Source organism: Tachypleus tridentatus, chromosome 7 (genome assembly GCF_004210375.1).
Source record: "Tachypleus tridentatus isolate NWPU-2018 chromosome 7, ASM421037v1, whole genome shotgun sequence".
Classification (NCBI taxonomy): Eukaryota; Metazoa; Arthropoda; class Merostomata; order Xiphosura; family Limulidae; genus Tachypleus; species Tachypleus tridentatus.
Genome location: NC_134831.1, coordinates 138,532,946 through 138,557,200, shown reverse-complemented (window position 1 = coordinate 138,557,200; position 24,255 = coordinate 138,532,946). Strand labels below are relative to the sequence as shown.

General features: G+C 33.9%; 1 protein-coding gene across 1 annotated transcript; it reads right to left on the bottom strand.

Moving 5' to 3' along the window:
- Positions 1-914: 914 nt before the first annotated feature.
- On the bottom strand, positions 915-15,725 carry LOC143258132 (uncharacterized). The gene is made up of 6 exons (XM_076517151.1): positions 15,477-15,725; positions 9,084-9,145; positions 6,018-6,071; positions 5,174-5,200; positions 3,719-3,775; positions 915-1,090 (listed from the first exon to the last, which is right to left on the bottom strand). The coding sequence occupies exons 1-6, from the start codon at positions 15,595-15,597 to the stop codon at positions 1,031-1,033; spliced, it is 381 nt and encodes a 126-aa protein (XP_076373266.1). The 5' UTR covers positions 15,598-15,725; the 3' UTR covers positions 915-1,030.
- Between the last annotated feature and the right edge of the window lie 8,530 nt (positions 15,726-24,255).

The window sequence follows — 24,255 nt, the reverse complement described above, 5'->3', positions numbered from 1 at the left end:
ATGTGGTCTCTCGTATGACATACCCTCAAATTCAAAATATCCCTTAGGATGAGCAATAAAACCTAAGGAAATAAACAGCTTTCTCAAGTGTTTCCAATTTTCTCATTTATTCAAAAATACTAGTTGCATGAGCCAAATACCTAGAGAAAACGCGACGAAAAGTTATAAAATAGTAACATATCAGCTGACACGACAGAATTTATACGATATAATTATTAGAGTTTTGAAAATTTTGGTAAATCTCATAAAATTCCTTGAGGGAAGTTATGTAAGAATAAATAATGTTCAACCATTTGTTTAACATTCGGAACTACTGCAACAATGATAATAATTACGTTTAAGACAACTTATGTATACTACAGAGTTAGACAGCTATTCTAATGCCCAATTTGATATTCTTTAAATAAAACAAAATACACTAAATTTCTGTATTGATACTTTAATTATGAATATGTTTCCACTGCAAGATAATACCCGTCTTCAAGTTTAATTGCAGTTTTGTTTGTTTTTTTTTTATTTCGTGCAAAGCTACACGAGGGCTATCTGCGTTAGTCGTCCCTAATTTACTAGTGTAAGACTAGAAGAAATTCAGTTAGTCATCATCACGCACAGCCAACACTTGAGCTACTTCTTTACAAACAAATAGTGGGATTGACCGTTACATTATAACGCCCCCACGGCTAAAAGAGCGAGCACGTTTGGTGTAAGGGGGATTCGAACCCGCGACCCTAGGGTTATAAATCGACCGCCTTAAACACTTAGCCATGCCAGGTTGTTGATTACAGTTTAGCAGTATTTTACTTGTTTTTTAAAGCTTGATTTGGTTTATGATGTATTATTGACAACTAAAACTGAACGTTAAGGTGGTTTACATTTCATATAATAACTTGAGAAACTGTGTTACAGAGAACATGTTCAGTACAAAAAACAATACTTATGTTTATATTTCAAAAAATAACTTCGGAACTTGTATTACAGAAAAAGCGTTCAGTAAAACAGGATACAGAAGAGCACGAGAAACGTAATTACTTCAATGTGCTGATCCGTCAAGTTTCTCAGAAACAATTTGACCTTTTCTCCATTGGTTTGCCTAAAAGAAGTAGAAATCATTCTAAAGAACCCATGATACAACGTGCTTAACCCGAAACAATTAAAAAATCAATATCAAATAATTAATCTCGCATTTTAAAGCAGAAAGTATCAAATTATCTTGTGATAAAAAAGCAAAATATGATGCAATTTCAAGTACAGAATAAGGTAAAGTACTCCATGATTCATAAACTTTAATAAAAAATACCATGGAGTACACAAGATTACGGAAATTATTTGAGAGAACATTTCCTATCGTCATGAGAAAAAGAGATCTGTGATGGATTTTGTATTGTAGTTCCTCCTAGAAACATCCCAACAAAAAAGGTCAGAGGGCTAAGGTTAAACATTTCTATGATTCAAGAATTAGAAGGCATTTCTAAGGCCGCATTTGACAACGAACATTCTTTGCAAACTACTGACTAAAGTTGAGAATCCTATCAACATTCCGTCCTTAATATGCAAGCAACGAGATGAAACTGTGGCACGAAAGTTAGTAGTGTAATTTCGTGGCTAAGGCATTTTTTGGCAAGAAAAAGAGTTCTTGTGCGTACGTAGGTTGACCATAGTGTGACAAATATTTCAGTATTGTGGAGAAATCGTAGTCAAAGGTTTGTTTGTTTGAAGTTAAGCACAAAGCAACACAATGAGCTATCTGCGTTTTGCCCATCACGGGCATCGAAACCCGGATTCTAGCATTGTAAGTCCGCAGACATAACACTATGCCACTGGGAGGGCTGCTACAAAGGAAGTGCTACACTTAATTAGAGCAATGATTAGGACCCTCTCTGTAAACCACATGCACGGATACATTTAGCAGGATAGTGTATGCGGAGTGTATACTTTATATGTACGCATATATTTATCTACCCTTTTTTTTCTGAAATATGCTATGGTATACACATGTTTTAAAATGTTCATGTTTTTCTTTGTTATGTTTATAATTTGCTTAAACATGATTTATTTCTCTGCTATTGCTGGAGATAAAGGTCGTGTAAAATTATTGTACGAAAGAATCTGGCAGAAACAGTGTAATTAATTAATTAACATGGCTTTAGCTATATAACAACATGTTGACAATACTTTATGCTGTAAAAGGCAAAGTAATCATTAAAAAGTTTGGTTTTTTGTAAGAACATTTTAGCAGGAGCACAGTTATATCATTGAAACCCTCAAACATCAGTAACATTTCAAATGTAAGGCCCCTTATAGCTAGGCGATTAGGGCGCTCGACTCGTAATCTCAGGATCTCGGGATCGAATCCCCGTCACACCAAACATGCTCGTCCTTTCAACCGTGGGGACGTTATATAATGTGACAATCAATCCCACTATTCGTTAGTAAAAAGATAACCCAAGAGTTGGCGGTGATTGGTGATGACCTGCTCCCTTCCCTTACACTGCTAAATTAAGGACGGTTAGCGCAGATATCCCTCGTGTGGGAAATTCAAAACAAACAAACTTGTGAAATGTACATTCTGAGTAAAAACGTTTTTTTATGCTTTAAACAAACATACGTATTAATACTAATTTTTTATGATCTTCAAAAGCAATTCAGATTCCGTTTTATCATGTGTTTCAAATATAAACATCGCGACTTTGATTCACGCAGTTTCGAATTAATACTTTCCAAGTTTGACTTTAGTGGTAGTCAAAAGACCAACCATTATGTAGAGATGCACGACTCAAAAACGGCCCTTGTAATCCACAGTTGATATTTCCGTCGCTTATTACTTACAATGTCACTGTACTTCTAAATACATTAGTTCTTATCCAAGGTGCCGATATCCACCTTTTGTTTTTATTCCTAACAGAGGCTAAGCTCATTGTTTTTAACTATTATTTGATCCCTCTGTAATAAACAAAGCTAAACACTGTTGTTGTTGTTTTTGAATTAAGCACAAAGCTACAGAATGGGCTATCTGTGCTCTACCCACCACGGGTATCGAAACCTGGATTTTAGCGTTGTAAGTCCGCAAACATACCGCTGAGCCGCTAGAGGGGCAAACTTAATACTGTTATATCATTTTGTTATGAAAAGAGAGTCCTTCTGATGAAACGGTAGCTAAATCAATCAGAGATTTTAACCCACGTTTGTGGTTAATGGGTAAATACCGTTGCCAACTAAGTCACCGAGTTCCAAATGCACAGTTTTCGTCTCACTGATTTGTTAGCGTAGAAGATGGTAAATAGGGTTTTAAGTCTGAATCTCTATGATAAGAACTAAAAAGTTACTATTTTTGGTGGATTTGTAAATAACAAAGTTTGATACCCTACCAGCACTTCTACTTACACTTTAAATACCACAACTAGCTGGCTTGGCACGACCAAGGAACGGGTTAGTCCTAAACATAAGCCATGTATAATTTTTTCTTATCTTTACCTGATCGCCTTTGTGGAATCGAATCCCCAACCGTAAAAAGTCTTTAACTAAATTTTTGTTTCTAACATGAACATGATAGCATAATGCACCTCACTAAATCAGTGTTATGGAGAGCGTAATACGCATCGTTAAAACATAGACGTGATATGCATAGATAATTTGTAACTAAAAATTTTGAGTTTCTAAAGATATCACTGCTTCTACATTTCAAGGAATATATACAGAAAAAAATTAAAGTCGTACTTACGGGACGGGAACATTCCAAGATTCTCAGAGTGATAACCGTTCCTATGCACGTTTCAGTCTGGAAACAGAAAATTAACCGTTAATTATACTTAAATAAATCATTTTATTTAAATGTGGGATATATTTAAATTTTTTATTACTTTTTCATATTTTAAGGTAATAAACGTATGATATATTTTATGAAGTTGAGAATAATATTAGAAAAATAATTATTATATAGCTAGTGGCCAGAGGGAGTGTCAACATGATAGTATAATATTTTTGTATGAAATCAACTTTTATCCAGATGTATCAATGGTTCATTTAAACATGTTAAGATAATACTGTATTCGACTTCAGTCTAAACAGAGTTTCTAATTTGTACAGCAATATTTGTTTATGGAAACTATCAACCTATTAAACTACAGCAATGGCTAACACGACCACGTAATTAGTGGTAAAAAAAAACACATCAGTGTAGGATGTACATGGAAAGATAATTAATAATTTGAAAGATATAAGTTAAACAAAAGTATGTAAACAATGTCAAACAAACCATATATTTTGTTAATGAAATAAAATATATGTTTTCTTAAGATGGAAGTAAAATTTTTGTTATTAAATTTTGAGGTATTGTGATTTAATTTCCGATTATTTCCATCGAAATTACTCGTTTTTAACAGGGTAGCATTATTCTACACAAAACACTATCTATATTGTAATAACAAGTGTGATGATGGAGAAGAAAAACATGTGGTTGAAAATGATCTACGAGAAAAACAATTTATATTGTAATAACAGATGTGATGATGGAGGAGAAAAAAACGTAGTTGAAAATTATCTACGAGAAACACAGTTTATATTGTAATAACAGGTGTGATGATGGAGGAGAAACAACAGATGTGATTGAAAATAATTTACGAGAAAAACAATTTATATTGTAATAACAAGTGTGATGATGAAGAAGAAGAACAGATGTGATTGAAAATGATCTACGAAAAACACAATTTATATTGTAACAACATGTGTGATGATGGAGAAGAAAAAAATATGTGGTTGAAAATGTTCCACAAAAAACACAATTTATATTGTAATAACAAATGTGATGATGGAGAAGAAAAAACATGAGTTTGGAAATGATTTACGAGCAACACAATTTGTATTGTAATAACAAGTGTGATGATGGAGAAAAAAAAACTTAAAAGGAAAACTGATTTGTTCTTATTTAATTAAAATGAGTTATAAAAGCTATCTACGGACAGATAAAACGGAAGTAAAGTAAGTGAGTGCTATCGCGAACTTTGAAATGTACTTGTTTGAATAATCTAAAAGATTTATGAATAAAAAGAAGATAGCATGCATAAGACACAAAAATTATCCTTCATAAAAAGTACGACAAAAATCGTGTAGATAACATTAAGTAAGAAAAATAAAACATTTTGTTACTAGACAAAGAACGTAATATAGATACACTTACCATCAGTTTATTTTCAGTTGCCAGGTCCTGTGATATAATTGAAATACGTACATTATAGATCTTTGCTGGTAGAAGATAACTTGGTCAAAAGTTCCAATATTATAATGTTTTTATACAACAAACTTTAAATTTTATACAATGATCCCCTTGGAGTTATATTTTTGTTTCCATCCATCTTTCGCGATAAATAGTGAATAGAAAATTTGTTTTTCAGGTTATTTTGTTCGACCAAATCAAACAGATTTAGGTTTAGTGATTGTTTGTTTGTTTTTTTTAATTTCGCGTAAAACTACACGAGGACTATCTGTGCCAGCCGTCCCTAATTTAGCAGTGTAAGACAAGAAGGAAAGCAGCTAGTCATCACCACCCACCGCCAACTCTTGGGCTACTCTTTTACCAACGAATAGTGGGATTGACCGTCACATTACAACGCCCCCACGGCTGAAAAGGCGAGCATGTTTGGCGCGATGGGGATGCGAACTCGCGACCCTCAGATTGCGAGTCGCACGCCTTAATAAGCTTGGCCATGCCAGGCCTTAGGTTTAGTGAACAAAGATTGTCAGCCTACCATTTCATAAACGTATTCGAACTTTAAGTTGCGTTTTCAATAGTTCTCGCACTTGCATGTTATAAATCAACTTTAGTTTGATTTATTAGATAATATATTTTTCTCCTTTTTAATAGTAAATTTACTTAAAGCATTGTCTCCAGAACGCTACTAACAATAATGTATGTGCGCTAAACAATGAATAATATTTTTTTCTGTGGTGTTTAGAAAACAACTTATCCAAATGAATGTACAAAATTTGAAACCTCGAAAACGGTGAAAAGAGTTTATACTCACCATCTCAACATCAGGCATCTGGTCGCATGTTCTGGTGTTTCCTAGTTCTTTTACCTTATAGCAAGTAAAACAAATCAGAATTTGTATAAATTATCGTGGTACTTGTCAGAACCCAGAAATCATAATGTTAATAAAAGATTTATCCACCTATATAACCATTTTCAACAAGTTATTGATACAATGAGATTCCAATTTTAATTAGTATTCTTAAACTTTATGAAGTTTACCAAACTACGTTAACACAATACTAGTTCATTATAAAGTTTATCATACTGCGCTGACACTATAATGGTTCATTGAGAATAAGAAAACTCAAAAATTTTGAATCGAAGTTTTATCTTCTAAATACAGTTAAAAGAAGTACTGTTTTTTGTTGTTGTTGTTTTAATTTCGCGCAAAGCTGCACGAGGGATATCTGCGCTAGACGTCCCTAATTGATCAGTGTGAAACTAGAGGGAAAGCAGCTAGTCATCACCACCTACCGCCAACTCTGTGGCTACTTTCTTATTAACGAATAGTGAGATTGACTGTTACATTATAACGCCCCCACCGCTGTAAGGGCGAGCGTGTTTGGTGTTACGGGGATTCGAACCCACAACCTTCAAAGTACGAGTCGAGTGCCTTAACCACCTGGCCATGCCGGGCCCAAATGCTGTTTATCATATGATATATGTTCTTTATAAACAACTGTGAAGCTCAGGACTTTTACAATACTCTTTCATAAGTGTTATTATTTGCCTTCCCAGTTAGAAGATGATATTTTATTGAAATTATTTATTATATAAAATATTGTAAAACTGGTTTACTTTTAAACACATCTTACAACAGTTTTGTCTCTTTTTTTTTTTTTGCTTACCTCTCTGCAATTGTAATACTCTATTTAGTAATCATTTTTTCGGCATAATATTTGTTCCTAATCGTTAAATAAAGTAAAAGAAAGTAGTGTGCCATAACAGTAGCTGTGCTGATATAGTGCATATATCTTTTGCGTATTTCCTTCAACCAGGCACAGCCTCTTGAAAACAGCAATAAATTACCATACTTCGTAACTGAAAGTACTTCAACCATAAAACGTGGTTTGATGATGCTTTTCTAAGGTTTTATTAGATATATGGAAATCTCTTTCTCCTTTCATTTAAGTTTTAAGAGTGTTTTTTTTATTGGAAGTGAAAAAGATAGGATAATAAAAGTTTGTAGGATGACAAAACACATACTGCCTTATAGAGCGCATCTGTTTTAAGCTGGAATAAATTTTCTTCTTAATCAACGACCAATGAGGCACGAAGCGATATTTCTTCCCAGAATGAATGATTCACCATCTGTCTTTAATAGAACACTTCCTAAGGAGAATAAATGTTTACTTTATGATTGGATCGCAGTGGTCTGAATTTAGTTTTCTTCGAACTAGTCAAGAGTTCTTTATATAAACTCTCTCCTCATAAAATCCAAGAAAAAAAAATGTTATACAATGGTCGCCTTTAAAAACACCGCATTTAATAACACGGGGGTATTTCATCAGTTTATTAATTGAAAATAATGAGAAGTAAAGAAACAATATTGATTTGCAGTGTAAAGAAGGTTAACATCTGAGGTTTAACCATAACCAGTGGCTCCGTTAGCACAGCTTAGCATGAGAACCATTTGTGGCTCGAAGGATGTACAGTACACGGGATAGTCAATCCCCTCCATACCAAAGTATGTTACAGTATCAATCGAGTAATCTTTGTAATTACATTAGTTCGTCGGACATTTAACGTTGCCATATCGTCTTTGATAATGCCTTTCATATGTATTCTTATATAAACTAATAAAAAAACAACAACAATAAGTTTCAAACATATGTCTTACACATGCTGCAAACTGCAACTTTAAGAGATGCAAGAATTTGTAGACACTCAACGTTAAATATTTCATATATCTAAAAGGTTCAATAATTTGTGGACACTTTACATCATATAGAAGTATATGATATATTTAAGAGGTGCAATCATTTATGGACGCTCTGAATTACATAATCTATATATCTAAGCAAAATATTTCAGACTTATCTAACCGCACCTTTTTCAATAACACTTTTGACTTGATGTTTTTGTTTAAGAAATTTAACAAGATTGCTTTGTTTAGTATTTTTAATTAAATTAAAGATCTACATGATTTGTCTCTGTCGAAATTACAATACTCATTGTTGTTAATCGGTTGTTAATTTTAATTTTTTATTCCGATAACAAAAATAGTCCGTGTTTCATCATTGTATAGTTCTGTAATATTTTTTTTGTGGTAGATATACTTTTTACTATAGTTAAAGTTATTTCTATGTTTGGATAAATATAAAAAATAGTCTATCGGGAAAATACTAGTCGCACATATTTAAAAAATGTATAACCAGTTTAAGTTTTCTGAGACGTAGCGGATTTGTTGGAGAGCACTTCATTTGTTTCGTTTATATTTTTCACGAAAAGCTACACGTAGCTCTATCTAATTTTAAAATGGCATACATCGAAGGAAAGGAAGCTAGTAAATAACAGCTACCATGAGCTCTTGGGCTATTTTTGTCCCACGGAATAGTGATTTTTGGCAGCCATAATTTTTATACCCACGGCTCAAGGTGCGAAATGAATTTTTGTATCAACAGGACGCAAACCAGTGTTCACTATCCGGAGACATCAACCGTCAGGCTACGTCCGACCCCTTGAAAAGTAATAAATGACAAAATTCTTAGAATACACTTTTCTCCGAGAAAATATTTTAAAGGCACTGAACGAAAACACGTGAGAAAAAACTGAAAACTCCTAAAACAAAAAGCTTAAAGAATTATTTGTCGATAAGCGGCTTATTCTATATTCTGACTGTTTTGATTTGAAAACAAGGACAGTTCCGTATGGGGTGTAATCTATTTCTAAATTAGTTTATACATAGATACATAACATCTTTAAGACTTAGTATAACTTCCGTTCTTAACACACTCAATACCGTTATCGATACATTTTAATACTGTTGTTTAAGATTCCTATAAAATTGTATAAACTTAAATTCAAACCTAACAAGTTCTGTTGAAATTGAGCTTACATCTTCAAAGAGACATTCTTTAAGTACGTTCTTTGTAGTGTCGTCCACACAGTCTTGATCAGCTGAAATAAATAAATAATCCATAACAGATCTAGGTCTAGAAGCCAAGCTAAACTGATCATAGTACCAAAGTATTACAACAGACAAAGTATTATTTAAACATAGCTAAGAACACAAATGTGTGAGAATCAAAAATATTGTTGTGGTACAAACGTCTTTTTTAAGCCTGCGTATTAATTATAATTATTAAAATTGTAAAGATTAGACTTGTAATTAATTATAATTGTCATAAGACACTCGTATTAAGTTTATATTTTTTTATTTCTTGTATTCCAGTTGGTCTAATGGAAAGCGTAGTTGCGTCGTGGGCAATAGATATGGCTGTCATAGTGCGATTGAAATACTATTATACACTATTGTAACAAATTTACCGTTATACATTTGTTAAAATACTCAAACTTGTTTCTGTATAATTTTCTGTTTTACCTGCGACGTATATTCTTAACTTTGTATTGCGCATGTCCCACTTGTAGAAAATTTTTAAAATTGTGGGTATCAATAATGCTGGTTTGACGAAAGCGCGTGAAAATATCATGGCAAGTTCTGCAAATTCGCGTGATTTGTATAAAAATTGTTGTTTTTGTAATTTTCGCGCAAAGCTACACGATGGCTATCTGCGCAAGACATTCCTAATTTAGCAATGTAAGACTAGAGGGAAGGAAGCTAGTCATCACCACCCACCGTCAACTCTTGGGCTATTCTTTTACCAACAAATGGCGAGATTGGCCGTAACATTAAAACGCCCCCACGGCTGAAAGGGCGTGCGACGGGGATTCGAAACCGCGACCCTCAGATTACGAGTCAAATGCCTTAACCCACCTAGCCATGTATAAACCCACCTTGTACAAAAGTAACGCTCCAAGACAAAAAGATAAATTATTATTGGGCAGTTACACTCAGTACGCTATAAGCTTAGGAAGTTATAATTGTCATGAACGTCTTTTAACAGGAAAACAACAGAATATGACCAAGAAAGTTATAGATTTCGTACATTATAAACCGTACATGAAAATATTAACTAATTATTTCGCTCGTCATGAACCTGGATCGTCGGTAAAATATTCAGTTCTAAATCGTACAGGCCCAGCATGGCCAAGTGTGTTAAGGCGTTCGACTCGTAATCCGAGGGTCGCGGGTTTGAATCCCGGTCGTACCAAACATGCTCGCCCTTTCAGCCGTGGGGGCATTATAATGTGACGGTCAATCCCACTATTCGTTGGCAAAAGAGTAGCCCAAGAGTTGGCGGTTGGTGGTGATGACTAGCTGCCTTCCCTCTAGTCTTACACTGCTAAATTAGGGACGGCTAGCGCAGATAACCCTCGAGTAGCTTTGCGAGAAATTCAAAAACCAAAACAAACTAAATCGTATATAAGATTCAGTACAGTTTGTAAGTTTCTAAAACTGTTGTATATAAACTATCATTCGTAATAAGTATTAGTAATAACCGTTATTACAAACTGCTTTGTTTTTATGTGTGTATATTAAGATATATTTGTGTTAAAAAAGGATATTGTGTTCATTAATCTTGTTGGCAAATAACATAAATTTGTAAAAATATTATCCGTTAATTAACTACTATACTTAACCTGAAATTTTCGGTTATTTGAAATAGTAATACGTTAACATACGTAATATAATAAATCGCAGACCTGCCGGAAATTAAATTATAATATGTCACTAACATAAGTAGTGTAATAAATGTAATTATAATATGTCACACTATTCTTCTTTTAAAATACCTAAGGGATCGAATATAGAATGTAGTGTTAAACATGCTAGTAAACCTAGTGCTAGTGTCTTATTAAATATAAAATATTGTTAAACATTACTTTATTGCTACCTCATGTTAAATGTGTCATGGAATACTAGTAAACATATATTTAGCTTTAAGGAGATAAACGTGCGTATCAAATATAATCTGATCAACTTGACAGCGCCTTAAAAACTAAGAAACATACAAAAACTGTTTGTGTGTTTTTCTTATAGCAAAGCCACATCCAGCTATCTGCTGAGCTCTCCGAGGGGAAACGAACCATACAGAAACTGCGGATATATATTAAACATACAAGTCTTCATTAATTTTTGAGTAATAACGGCTTTATTGTAAATAGTTACATTTTCTGGCTTTTGGTAAGATTCCTTGTGGAAAAAGCTACAATCCTATTCGGAGCTATTAAGCCACGGTTGTTCAAAAATGGTCTGAACCCTTTTCTCAGGTTTTTGTTTTCTTTCCAATGAAAGTTTGAATACAGGTTCCCTTAAGCTTGTAGACGGCGTTGCACGCAAAGCAAGCACCGTCGAAATCATTACAAATTTTACTTGCACAGAGTTTATTACACTGTATAGGGGGTGTCAGTTGGCTTATGAGAATTAGGGTATTTTGTTCTTTAACACTACAAACCTGCAATCTACTCAGGTTCATTCGCCCTTTTCTTTTCAGAGATATATCGTTTTAACTTAAGGTTGTTATAAGCAACCTTATTCTTAAGACTATTATAAGAAACCTTATTCTTAAGACTGTTATAACTAACTTTATTCTGTATGGGGTCTTCAGATGTCTTTGGTAGGATATTTCTGAGGTTTAGAAAAGGAGGAATTAGAAGATGAAAAGTCTTGGGTTACAATACTGAGAAGATACCTGGCTTATAAACCCGAGCGAAACAATACAGTAAATTTAGTATGGTTGACATATTGCTACACATTATTTTTATATTTACTCATAGAGTTTTAGAAAGAAAGTCAGATATTCTAAGTCCATAGTTGACATACTTGAAGAGAAAGAACTTGATTTTAGTTTTAATTATTCCATTTCTATTTAATTGTAATAAATTTACTTTAATTCTCAGTAAACGAGCCCGAAGACATATACACGTAAAATATTTCAAAAATTTTAATTGAATGTGAATTGTTTATCTATTCAAACTAAAATGAAATGGTACATATTAGACAGTGGTTTTCAGAATTGTCTATTATATCTATAAAACACAGCAGCGATGTAACACATATTTTCATCAAACAATATTTTTGGAAGATCACTTGGTTTTGTTAAATCACAAAGAAGCTCTTTGGTTTTAGTTTTGTTAGTCTCCAGTAGTTGTATGCTTGTTCATTTAAAGATACTTGATTATTTTTTTGTTTTGTGATTGTTTTTGATCACAAGAAAATAATTTTAACATATTGCTGATAACCCTCTTATTTTTCTTCAGTTCTCACAGACTCATTATTTTTTAAGATTACGATTTAGCTTATCATACTATAATGGAACTTTTGCTTGCTTATATGATACTGAAAAAACTTTTTTATTACGCAATGTGAAACCCTAACTTCGCAAAAGTTTTATTTTGTGTACATGCAGAATTGCAATAAGTCACGATTTTCTCCATTCTCAGAGCGTATATATGACGTCATGAATACGTCAAATGCTGGTTTAATACACTGGCGCTATCTATACAAGTATAATAATACTGTCTGTTGTATGTCTATGTAAATACTTTGCTTCACCAAATTTGGTGTGTTGGGTCCATGAGGAGATGCATGCAAATATGCGGTTTCACATTTTGTGTTTTGCTGTTTTTATGAATTTTTCTTTAAATTATATATAAAAGAAACAACTTTCATGGCTTAAGGTAATAAATAACTTTTCATTAATAATGAATTATTTGTGTAACTTCTGACAATTGCGGTAATTTTGGAGAACTTCATAAATATTTTTCCGGGAAGAAACGTTTATGTCCTCTGCAGTGTACAGTGTTGATACCTGGAAGTGTTAAAAGGAATCTGTTTCAAGGGTATTTTACAGTATGATTTGTTTGAGATTTTTTTTTCTCATGATATTAGGGTTCAGATGTTCACAGGGATTTGGTGGATAGTAATGTGCTGCAAGAAGTGATGTAAATTGAGACCGAACATGTTCCAGTAGTTAGTACTTGGAAAACAAAAAACGATCCGCAATTTGAGATCTTAGGGGTGTTAAAAGAGCACTGGTCAAATCCTACAGTTCTACAAGAGTAGTCCAGAATTAGTGTTAGATGGTTTGACTGGCTGCCTTCTCTCTTGTATATAAGTTAGAAATTAACGATATGGTTGGAAACATACATGTATTTTTGACGATATATTTCACGTATTGCCGTGTGTGTTCAGGTTTAAGTACCTAGTTTAAAATGAGTTCGTTATTATTGCTAGATCTTCGTCAGAAGTGTCATCGATAGTGTTCAGGTTTGAGTGACTAGTTTTGGTTGAGTCGTGGAGATCTCGCCAGCGAAGATAATTAAGTGTTTGTTCTCCAGGGAAGGAACGACAATGTCAAGTTTAACAAAACATTTTCTGTCATGTTCGTTGTTAAAGCAAATCTTGATCATTTTGTTAACAGGTTAATGGCAGAATTTAGGATCTGAAAGCTATTTATTATAGTAATTTAAGTTTCACTATTTCCATTTGTAACTATAGTTTCAGAGTTACTATTCATGTAGACATAAGAATATTCCATCTCTTGTCACATCAGGTATTCTTTTATTTATTTGCGTGAAACCCTGGATGCTGTGGATTTAAGCCAGATTAAAAAAAAATGAAAAAATTATCTTGATTTGAATGGTAAACTGCTGGTACCAACATTGGATTGTAAACAAAACTCACAATTTGTTCCAATGTACAAGTTAAGTATAAAGCTTTTAACTTTCTTTATCTGAGAACTCCGACCCCAAATTAAAAGAAGCCGAAGATGGCTTACATAAACCATTATTTTGTGTTAAGATAATTATGGTTTTATATTCTATTCATTGTGTACATACAGTTTTTGTAGATTAGTTAAGTATAAAAAGGTGATTACTTTTTTATAGTAGTTGGCACGAAAGTTTTGATCTTTAGCGATACACGTTTATGTACCAATAACAAGATGTCAATTATCTAATAATGCCTTTCTAATAACGCTACTACAATGTAGCGTTCACCAATATATAACACTCAATCACACCAGAGCGTGTTGAGCTAATTTAAAAACAACCTATTGTTGCTAATTGCTAAGCCACTCTAAAACTAGTAGTGTGAGTAAAGCTTGATAATTTGTTTAAATCACCCCTAGTAAATCTATAAAGCGAAACGTCCAGCAAATATATATTGTACAAAAGCATACATTAATTGCAATAATCGAGCATGTTTGGTGTAACGAGGTTTTGAACACACGACCACCAAATTATGAGTCGAGTACCCTTACCACCTGGCCATGCTAGGGCCTACATTTCATTGGAATCAGGTCACATTGTGCTACACTTAAAATGTTGACAACCACTAGCTGAAGAGTTCTCTAGGTCAATCGCAAAGTTAAGAGTGCATCAATTATTCTAGAACCCAAACTAATAATAATATATGTTCAATGAAGTCAATATAATATTAATTTGATCTAAGAAAAAGCTTTCTTTAAATGCTCTATTTGTAAAAGAAATCCTTCCGCGACAGAAAGAAAAATGAATATTGTTTTCGAAATCTTGGTAAATGAATTATCAAATCCAAAACAACTATTACAAAACTTACATTCGCAGGCCTGTGTAATTTTTGTTTAACCAAATGCCTCGAGTATGTCTGCGGGCTTATAATACTAGAAACTGGGTTTCGATACCGTGGGGGGCAGAGCACAAATAGTCCATTGTGTAGCTTTGTGCATAACAATAAATAAATAAACACTTAACTAAATAAGCGTCGGACCAAACTATGTTTATGTTACTGAAAGTTGTGATATAATTATTATTACCGTGAGTACATTATGTACTCTTGTTGATAATCAAAGGTTAATTATTTGTTCGTTTCAACGCAAAGATACAGTGGGCTCTCCAGAGGTTTATAGCTTTAAAAATTCGGTATGTTTTGTTTTAAATTCTGTGCAAAGCTACACAAAGACTGTCTCTGATAACCATCTTTTATTGAGCGCTGATAGACTAGAGAAAAGGCAGCTAGTCATCACCACCCACCTCCAAATCTTTGACTACTCTTTTACCAACGAACAGTGGAAATGACCAAAACATTATAACGCCTCCAAAGCTGAAAGGGTGAGGATGTTTGGCGTGATTAGGGATCGACCCACAGCATGAAGGTTTCAAGTCGAGCGCCCTAATCATCAGGCCCTCAAAATATTATAAATATACGTTCAATTTATCTTATTATCACAACATAGTGATGTTAACATTTTACGATTCAAAATTATAGTACACGCAAGCACCTATCTGACTATAAAAATATCCTCCCAACAATATTAAATTAAACTTTTATATTTTTTACTGCCATGGGTAAGCAAACATACATCTGGTTTGTTCCCACAGATGTAACTAGAAAGAACATACTCACCACAAAATACATTTCGGATTACAAATTTCAAAGGGGGCCTAGGTCCTCTTCTGACAAAACTTCCATTGAAACTAGCAGCAGCAGCAAACCCCAAATACAGAATAAGAAATACTATCTTCATTGTTGGATTATTTCTGTAATTTTTAATATTATAGTCTGATCGACACGCGCATTTATAGGCAACCTTTCGGCTGACTATGGCATTGATTTGTTGGAAGTTTAATATGAACTTGTTTTATAAGTGGTTTTTCGCGTGTAACTTCGAGCCTGTGTGAGAGGATGTTACCAATTTGTACTGGTTGCTTCTTGTCTTGTTTTCGCAAAGTTTGCACAGGTGCAATGAAACCACCATGTAGAATTAGATAGATTGGCTTTTTTATTTGGTCAGGGATGTATGTAGATGCGTAATAAATTATATTTATTTATATGCCACTATTCCAATTCCTACGCTTGTGAGACTTTTTTATACTGCAGTAATATAATACAATTTACTAACAGGCACCTGTTTGCCCCAACCATGACATGTGGACCAATATGGATTAAAAAAAAAACAAACTAACAACCTCTCGCTCAGTTATAGGGCTCGGCATGGCCAGGTGGTTAAGGCACTCGCGGGTTCGAATCCCTATCACACCAAACATGCTCGCAATTTCAGCCATGGGAGCGTTATAATATGACGGTCAATCTCACTATTCGTTGGTAAAAGAGTAGCCCAAGAGTTGGCGGTGGGTGGTGATGACTTGCTGATTTCCCTCTAGTCTTACACTGCTAAACTAGGAACGGCTAGCGCAGATAGCCCTCGGGTAGCTTTGCGCGAAATGCAAAACAAACAAACAATTAGTTATAGATATTCAAATTTACAAGCCAAAAAGATTGATTAGATTACTTATTTAAAATCAAACCGTAAAGTGTATTTGTAATTCTTTTCATTACTTGCTAAACTAGTTAGTTAGTGAAGAATACTTAAAACATTGCATGTATATATAATTTTAGAAACCAATAAAAATTGATGAATTTACATAGAACTGAACACAAACATTGTGGCAAACGTTTGAAAATATAATAATAATGATTTACAATATTGTTAATCTAATGTCGTCTATCCTATTTTTTATTCGTGATGGCTTTTTTGTTATAACTTTCAGTAATGTCTTATTGTTAAGTAATACAAACATTTTTTTTCGTTATTCCTTGCATTTATAGGCTACATGTAAAGTCAATAGGTGGCATTTTAATAGAGTACTCATAATATTTCTGATAAAAAAGACTTGTTTTAGTTTATTGGCCAGGAGGTTAGGGCGCTTGACTCGTAGTCTAAGGGTCGCCGGTTTGAATCCCTTTTCAGACGTGGGAGTGGGCGTTATAAAGTGATTGTCAATCCCACTATTTGTTGGTAAAATAGTTGGCGGTGGGTGGTGATGACCAGCTGCTCTCCCTTTAGCCTAACACTGCTAAATTAGGGACGACTAGCGCAGATAGTCCTCGGGTAGCTTTGTTCCAAAATTTAAAACAAACTAAACCTAACTTCTGAAGTAGTAGATTAAAAGTTAGTTAGATAATAATACCCACATTCACCCGTTGATAGGTTGGCTTTCTTTGTTATAGAGTATTTGGATGGCAACAAGAAGCAAAATGTCTTCCGCTGGGAGAGCGGTAGGTCTTCGGATTCATAACGCTAACATCAGGAGTTAGATTACCCTCGGTGGACACAGCAGATAGTAGCCCAATGTGGCTTTACCATAAGAAAAACACACACACACAAGAAGCAAAATATGGCTTTTTCTGGAATTACGGTCCAGATACGTTTTTTATTTGTTTATTTATTAATCTACCTTTATTGTGGATTATCAATATTTCACAACTTCTCATGATAATGGCTGTACTTATCTGGACAGTAAAGAAATATTAATTAAAGGTAATAACTTGAGATACCTACATAGAAAATTAGTAGTAACAAATCAAAAAATTAAAATTATTACCAAACATGTTAATAACAGATGAACTAAAATAAACTGAAACTCATTAAAACGGAAATAAAATTATTATTCCAATTCTCTGATTAGTATATACATAACTCTGTACATCTTCATTTAACAAATGCTCAGAGTCGCGGTAAATATTATGGAAATCTAACACTTTGTCTCGTAACCGAAACCTTAAAAAATTCAAATAAAATTTAGTTTTAAGTTAAGACTTCAAGATGTTCACAAAATGAACACCAACACCACGCGATAGAACATTATTACAGGCAGAATAAATCACAAACTTAGCTATACACAAACGTAACAACCTGAAGTGAAGAGAACTCAGCCGATATAAAAATTCAACCAAAGCCACCTGTTCTTTTTCATAATACACTAACTAATGGCCTAAAACTGTCTTCAACAAACTAAAAACTAAATTCCACGTGTCCAGTTCTCTGGAATGTTGGAAAAACAAATGAGCAAGAGTTTTTCTAGCAACACCACAGAAGGAACATAAGCCAGTTAGATGATAAAACATATGAACCAACTTAATATTGATAGTTACCGTATGATGTAAAAAAAATAAGATAAATTGTAATCACAATACCGATAACCGACAGTGGAATCACAACAATCTTAACAAACAGATAGCCAGTCGGTAGAGGGTGCGACACTTCTCTAAAACTGATGCGGGACAAGGGGGTGAACATTACCTTGCAAAACAATAAATATCTTTCAAAACGAAATACCCTGAAACTAACTAAAATACAAACTATTATTACTTGAAAAATACAAAACTCGTGTGAGGAAGTATTTGTCTAAAGGTAATCGAGACGAAGTAAAGATAACCAATCCTGGGGAAAAGCCAAATAAAAAGACGGAAACGTTTACTAACAAACCCCTTAGTGAGTTCGCTATTAGTGGACAACTATTAGTGGACATTACCAGTTCAATAACCTCTGATTCTCGGAGAAAACAAAGGATGACCTCTTAATGTAAATGACAAATTTGCGTGACACTTGCAGCTATAAATTCAGTAAAATAAAATGTTTATCTACGATTATTCACTAAATTAGGATTCAGAAATAATGCTTACTCGAAAATCATCAGTTGGTTCCCGAGTAAAATCACCCAAGCTGTAAACCACTATAAAGACCAAAACAAAAATTAAGAAATGAAATTGAAGCCTCATGACATTGTCCCGATAAGCAATTCTGTAGCAGCTTTAATCTACAAGGATATTTACGGAGACAAATATATACAAAATTTAGCCCCTTCACAAACTGGTTTAATCAATACTTCATAACTAACTTCGTATATTCCTCTATCCCATAGAAAGATCAAAAACTCCTGTAATAAAGTAAAAGTAGATTATTCCATATTTAGAACCTAAAAAGGATACCATAGTACTGATGAAACTAAAACATCAATAATTAACACCCATCCGTCAGGGATAAATCTTTTTGTCGCCAAGATGTTAAAAGACGAGTGACTCGTTGACAGTTATCATGCCAATTCATACCATATATCTTAACACAATCAGGATAGAATTATATAACAAGAACCATTACAACTTGTGAAGAGACAGAAGTACCTTGAAATACCTCCTCTCCTCGAGAAACCAAACTTCCTTGCCACAGACCCCTGCTCTTATTATAATTAATCAGACTACCTGACGTACATCCATAAAGTTTGTAAGTTCCTGTAACATTAGTTATAAAATAGACATCACTAACTGTCAAATAATTATCATCATAATATTGAAACATTAGACTAATACGAGAAAATAATTTATACCCAAGATATCAACATGCCGAACAATCATATTATGTGAAGGCTCTGCACAAAGGATGTATAATATCACCGATAGAGGACACCCCTGGCAAAGCTATCGGGTAATATTGAAAATTTCAGTAGTATTTAATAATATTAGAAATACCAGATTAACAAAATTTGATCCACCAAGAAAAATTGACACCAAAACCACAACACTCAAGCAAAGAAAGCAAATAATCATATTCAACACTATCAAAAGGCTTCACTTAATCAATCTTGAGCAAAATTCTACCTTTTTGTGTTCGATCTGAGAAGTCCATTAACAGCTTCAAAAAAAGGGGCACTGCAACCACATCCCTACCTTAAACACAACCAGTCTGATTCTGTGATAAACACAACCAGTCTGATCCTGTGATAAACACAACCAGTCTGATCCTGTGATAAACACAACCAGTCTGATCCTGTGATGAACACAACCAGTCTGGTCCTGTGATATGAGTCCAGAAATGAACCGAGACAGTCGATTAGCTAATGTTTTAGTTAAAATCATGTTATCATAATCCAATAATGTTATCGGACGATAGTTTTCTGGCAATCGTCTATCTCCTCCCTTTGAAATCAAAACATGAACTCCACGATTCATTCTTTTAAGTAAAAAAAAAACAGCGTGAGAAAATCTTCAGCAAAATTCATCGATAGAATAAGAAATGAAATAAAAAAATCTAAAGTGAAACCATCTTCCCCAAGGAGATGTATTCCCTTTAAGGTATTGCAGATCCTCCCTGACATTGTCAACACTCATATCAGCATCACACAACACACGATCAAACGTGTTCCCTTTAAGGTGTTGCAGATCCTCCCTGACATTGTCATTGTCAACACTGATATCAGCATCACACAACAGACGATCAAAGACACTTAACGCTGTTGAAACAAAAAACAAAAACTCACCGAAAGCCGAACCTTTGGCCCTCTCCCACTTGTAAAGTGTGGAATAGTATCTGTGTGAAACAGCTCTGGTATCTTTGATACCGGAAACTAACCTACCCTCTGGTGTGAAAATATGTCGTATTTCCGTTTTCCTGGCTCGAACCTGTTCAGTGTGGAAAAAATACTTGTTGGATCGTTTTCCTTCCTCAAACCACTCCACCCTTAAAATTACACCTTCTATCGGCTGTACATCCAAGTCTGCTCACTCTATATCACAGAGTTTCTGGTGAGACCGAAAAGCACAAGACAAAATTAATGTAAGCTGACATCCTATAGTCATCTTTAGGTGCTCATCACTCTCTTTGAAAGCCTAAAACCGACGGAAACCGTAAAATAAAGTTATTCTATGTATAGCTTTCTTTCACACACCACTGGCAAATATTGATGCGATAATTTGGCCAACCCCGACTTCGTCCAATTAAAAAATGTACCGTTTCAACATAATCTATCAACAAACGATTATTAACATTCCGTGACCCAGGACCGTGAGGTACCCGACTAAATTAAAAATCAAAGGTCAATAGAATATTGTCCATTTGAGGACCCCAAGATTGATCAAAAGCTACCAAAAAAAGCGACACATTAGGTGTAACAAGAATTTGGTTAATACGAGATTGAATTAGCGAGCTAAGAATACACATTATCCACGTAAAACTATGTCGATTATCACAGAGAAACCGACGCACTTTCAATTAAGAGAACGCACTTAACAGAGAATGGAAAACCTAGCGACTAACATCTCGTAGAAGTTTAACTGAGATTTATCTAACTTAATATTAGTTAAGCAATTAAAATCACCTACTAATACTAGATTTGTTGCAACTGAAAAAAGTGTAAATTATAAATTGGTAATTATAGCTTGTATTGTTCAAGATGAGAAATTACAAATTGTTGCAAAAATTTGTCACTTTGTTGCATAAAACTGGGGTCTCGTTAGAAATAAATGGTTCTATTTCAATAAAACAATTGTCAAACACATTTTTTTGTCGAATACAAGAGACCAATATTTTCAAAAAAATTATTGTAAAATATAAAAGACATACGAAAAAAAAATATTTGAATTCAATACAAAAATATGACGATTTAATTCATGTAAAGACAAATTTGGAGCAATTGCCCCCAATCGAAATATCGTTCAAATAACTGCTTGAATATCTATAAAAAATTTGAGAAATTTTAGTGGTCGACTCACCTAATGATAAACTATGTGCTGTTGTAACATGTCCTGTAATGTATGTGTTACTATACATGACATCTCCTGTAATATTATATAATAATTATTTTGTAATATAAAATTTAAGAAATAAATAAAGCAGTAAAGACACATAACGCATTTTTATACATTCAGGATCACTGTTGGTTGATAAACGTCTAGCACTTGTTATCCACTCTTCATTATTCGACGTAGGAGACATATGAGATGAAGATTGTGGTTGATTAATATCGGGATCTCCACTTTCTACCCCTTTCGAATCGTCCGGCACTGCATCCTCTATATGAGTGACTCAAGAAGGCTGTTTTTCAAAAATGGATCCTTCCACGACCCCTTGGCAACAAGCAGCTTAACGTTGCCAATGAAAATGGTGACCAATCAACTTGGGACAATCACTGTTTATAGCTAGGCACAAGTTACACACACGACGCCGGTAATTATGCTTTGTCTTAATAAATATACCTTTCTCCGACGGATCCAACACCTTAAGCACATGAGGACCAGAAAAAGATACAAGGAAAAACCGGATACTACAGTAAATACCTTGGTCCCGTTTCCATACGATAACGTTTAAATATCACAATCAAATTCATGTATCTTGGATGTAACACTCGCATCAGTGACGTATTCGGAAATACCGAAAAATGAAACAGCCAAAGTAGGGCTAAACACATATTGCGCTTTGTAGCTTTCATCATTAATAGTCAATTCAGATTCTACCCCAAAATCTACTTCAGCATTTAAAACAAACGTGACCTCATAGCCCTCAGAATAAGGGACAATAGATGGTACTAAAGCAAACTGAGAAGGAACAGTTTGCATAATCTCACTTTGTAAACTAGTTTCATAGCTAAGTGTAACTAGTTGTAGTCACTGGTATTATTATTTTTAGATAACTTGTGAGGTTTGAATCATTGAAAGTAAACATTTATCAACTTACTCTATTGAACTGTAAAAACTGCTGACTAGTTACAGCTTACGTTTTCATTTTCATCCAATAAAAACAAAGTATTTTTTCATAATATATTTGAGAGTCATCCAGTTTAAGATGGTAGAGGATATAAACGTTAAAGCCATATTTCCACGAAACAGTAGAATATAATAAAAAGTACAGAAGCTGAAAAAGTTCCAGGAAACATAAAATTATGAAACTAATTACAGGAATCAGTTAGAACTTACAAGAGTTTAGTATTTCCTGATGATTATTGGTGTTGAATACAGTTTGCACAGAACTTTCGACCATAGAATAACTGTATAATTTATTCAAGTTCACACAAGCTTATAAAAAACAGTAATGAATACAATGGTTGCGTGTGTGAATACGTAAAGACGTAAGGAAATGATAACAAATTGAAGCATATATGACTGAATTATGCTTTTTCAAAGCTTAACGTTAAAATAAGTCATTTTCTTCATTCACCTTTAGTTATCAAATTTTACCCTCCGTAACAAAGCCCCATAGTAATAAAAGTTAGATACGAAATGTCATTATTAGTTTGTTTGATATTTTGGCAGTAAGGGGTTATTGCTCTTATTGGTTGTGCAATAAAAGAGCAGCTTGCTCTTTGTTCTTAAACACTATAGAAAATCTGATTTCGTTAAAACAGGCTTTTTCTAAGTCTTAGCAAATTTATAACCCTCCCTTATCCATATCATATATTAATACAACATATTAATATATTAAAAGCAGCTTAAGATAAACAGTTTAATTTAATTGTAAATGGGAGAGGCATTTCTGTTTTGATGGGCAGTTACATTTATGTCTATGGAGCCTTTAGCATACTATCGTTGTGTGAAATTTCACGTAGAGCTACACGAGGGTTATTTTCGCTACCCATCTCTAATTCAACAGTGTAATACTAGAGAGAAGGCTGCTAGTTTTGCCACACAACGAATTTATCTTTACAAATTGCTAAAAGAGTGATCATGTTTCATGTGACGGGGATTCGAACCCACGGCTTTCATATTACAAGTCGAGCACCCTAACCACCTGCCCATGCCAGGCCATGTTGTCTTATAAGTGACATTTGGTTTCGGGTGCAACAAATTTGCTGACCGTATATTTACTTTACTATTTGCGCTTGTTTATGTATAGTTTTCTTTTTTGCCTATGACTTATATTGTTGTTTGTGAAATGCACAAGTCCCGCCTGTTCTCGAAATTTGTAGACTCGTTTGTTTAAATTTAAGCACAAACTTACACAATAGGCTATCTTTTCTGCCCACCACTGGTATCAAAACCCAATTGTTAGCAGTATGAGTCCACAGACATATTTCTGTGCCACTAGGGAGCCAAAATTTGTAGAAGGTTCTTGAGTTAAGAATAAAAAATACGTGTTTTACAAAAACAATGGTGTGTTCGACCATTGATGAATATTCTAGAATCTCGCCTGATTGGTATATAAAATCTGAAGCATCAAGAGACAAGTATTAGTATTATTATTGGACAACTACAGTCAGTGTGCTATAGGCTAAGAAGCTACAATTGTGATAAACGCTAATTAATCGGAAAACTACAGAAATGGATCAGGAACGCTTATAGATTTCAAACATTACACGCCATTCAACTTCACTGAATTAACTTCGGATGTTAATAGATTTCAAACATTACACGCCATTCAACTTCACTGAATTAACTTCGGATGTTAATATTTCTTCGAAGACATTAGAATCTTCGTCGGTAAAAGTCAGCTTATAATCGGCGTTAGGCCAAGCGAAAGAGCTAGCTTCAGCGAAGTATGAAAATATCAACACAGAATTAATTAGCTCGTCGTGGACATGGATCCTCGATTAAATATTTAGTTTCAAATCGAATATAGAATACAGTATTGTCTGTA

What these genes read in the sequence shown, in the direction of transcription:
- LOC143258132 (XM_076517151.1), bottom strand. Translation starts at nt 15,597, where the DNA reads ATGAAGATAGTATTTCTTATTCTGTATTTGGGGTTTGCTGCTGCTGCT. An exon ending in CAACTGAAAATAAACTGATG is followed by an intron (nt 3,776 to 5,173) that starts GTAAGTGTATCT and finishes TTCTGTTTCCAG; the next exon opens with ACTGAAACGTGCATAGGAAC. An exon ending in TCTTGGAATGTTCCCGTCCC is followed by an intron (nt 1,091 to 3,718) that starts GTAAGTACGACT and finishes TACTTCTTTTAG; the next exon opens with GCAAACCAATGGAGAAAAGG.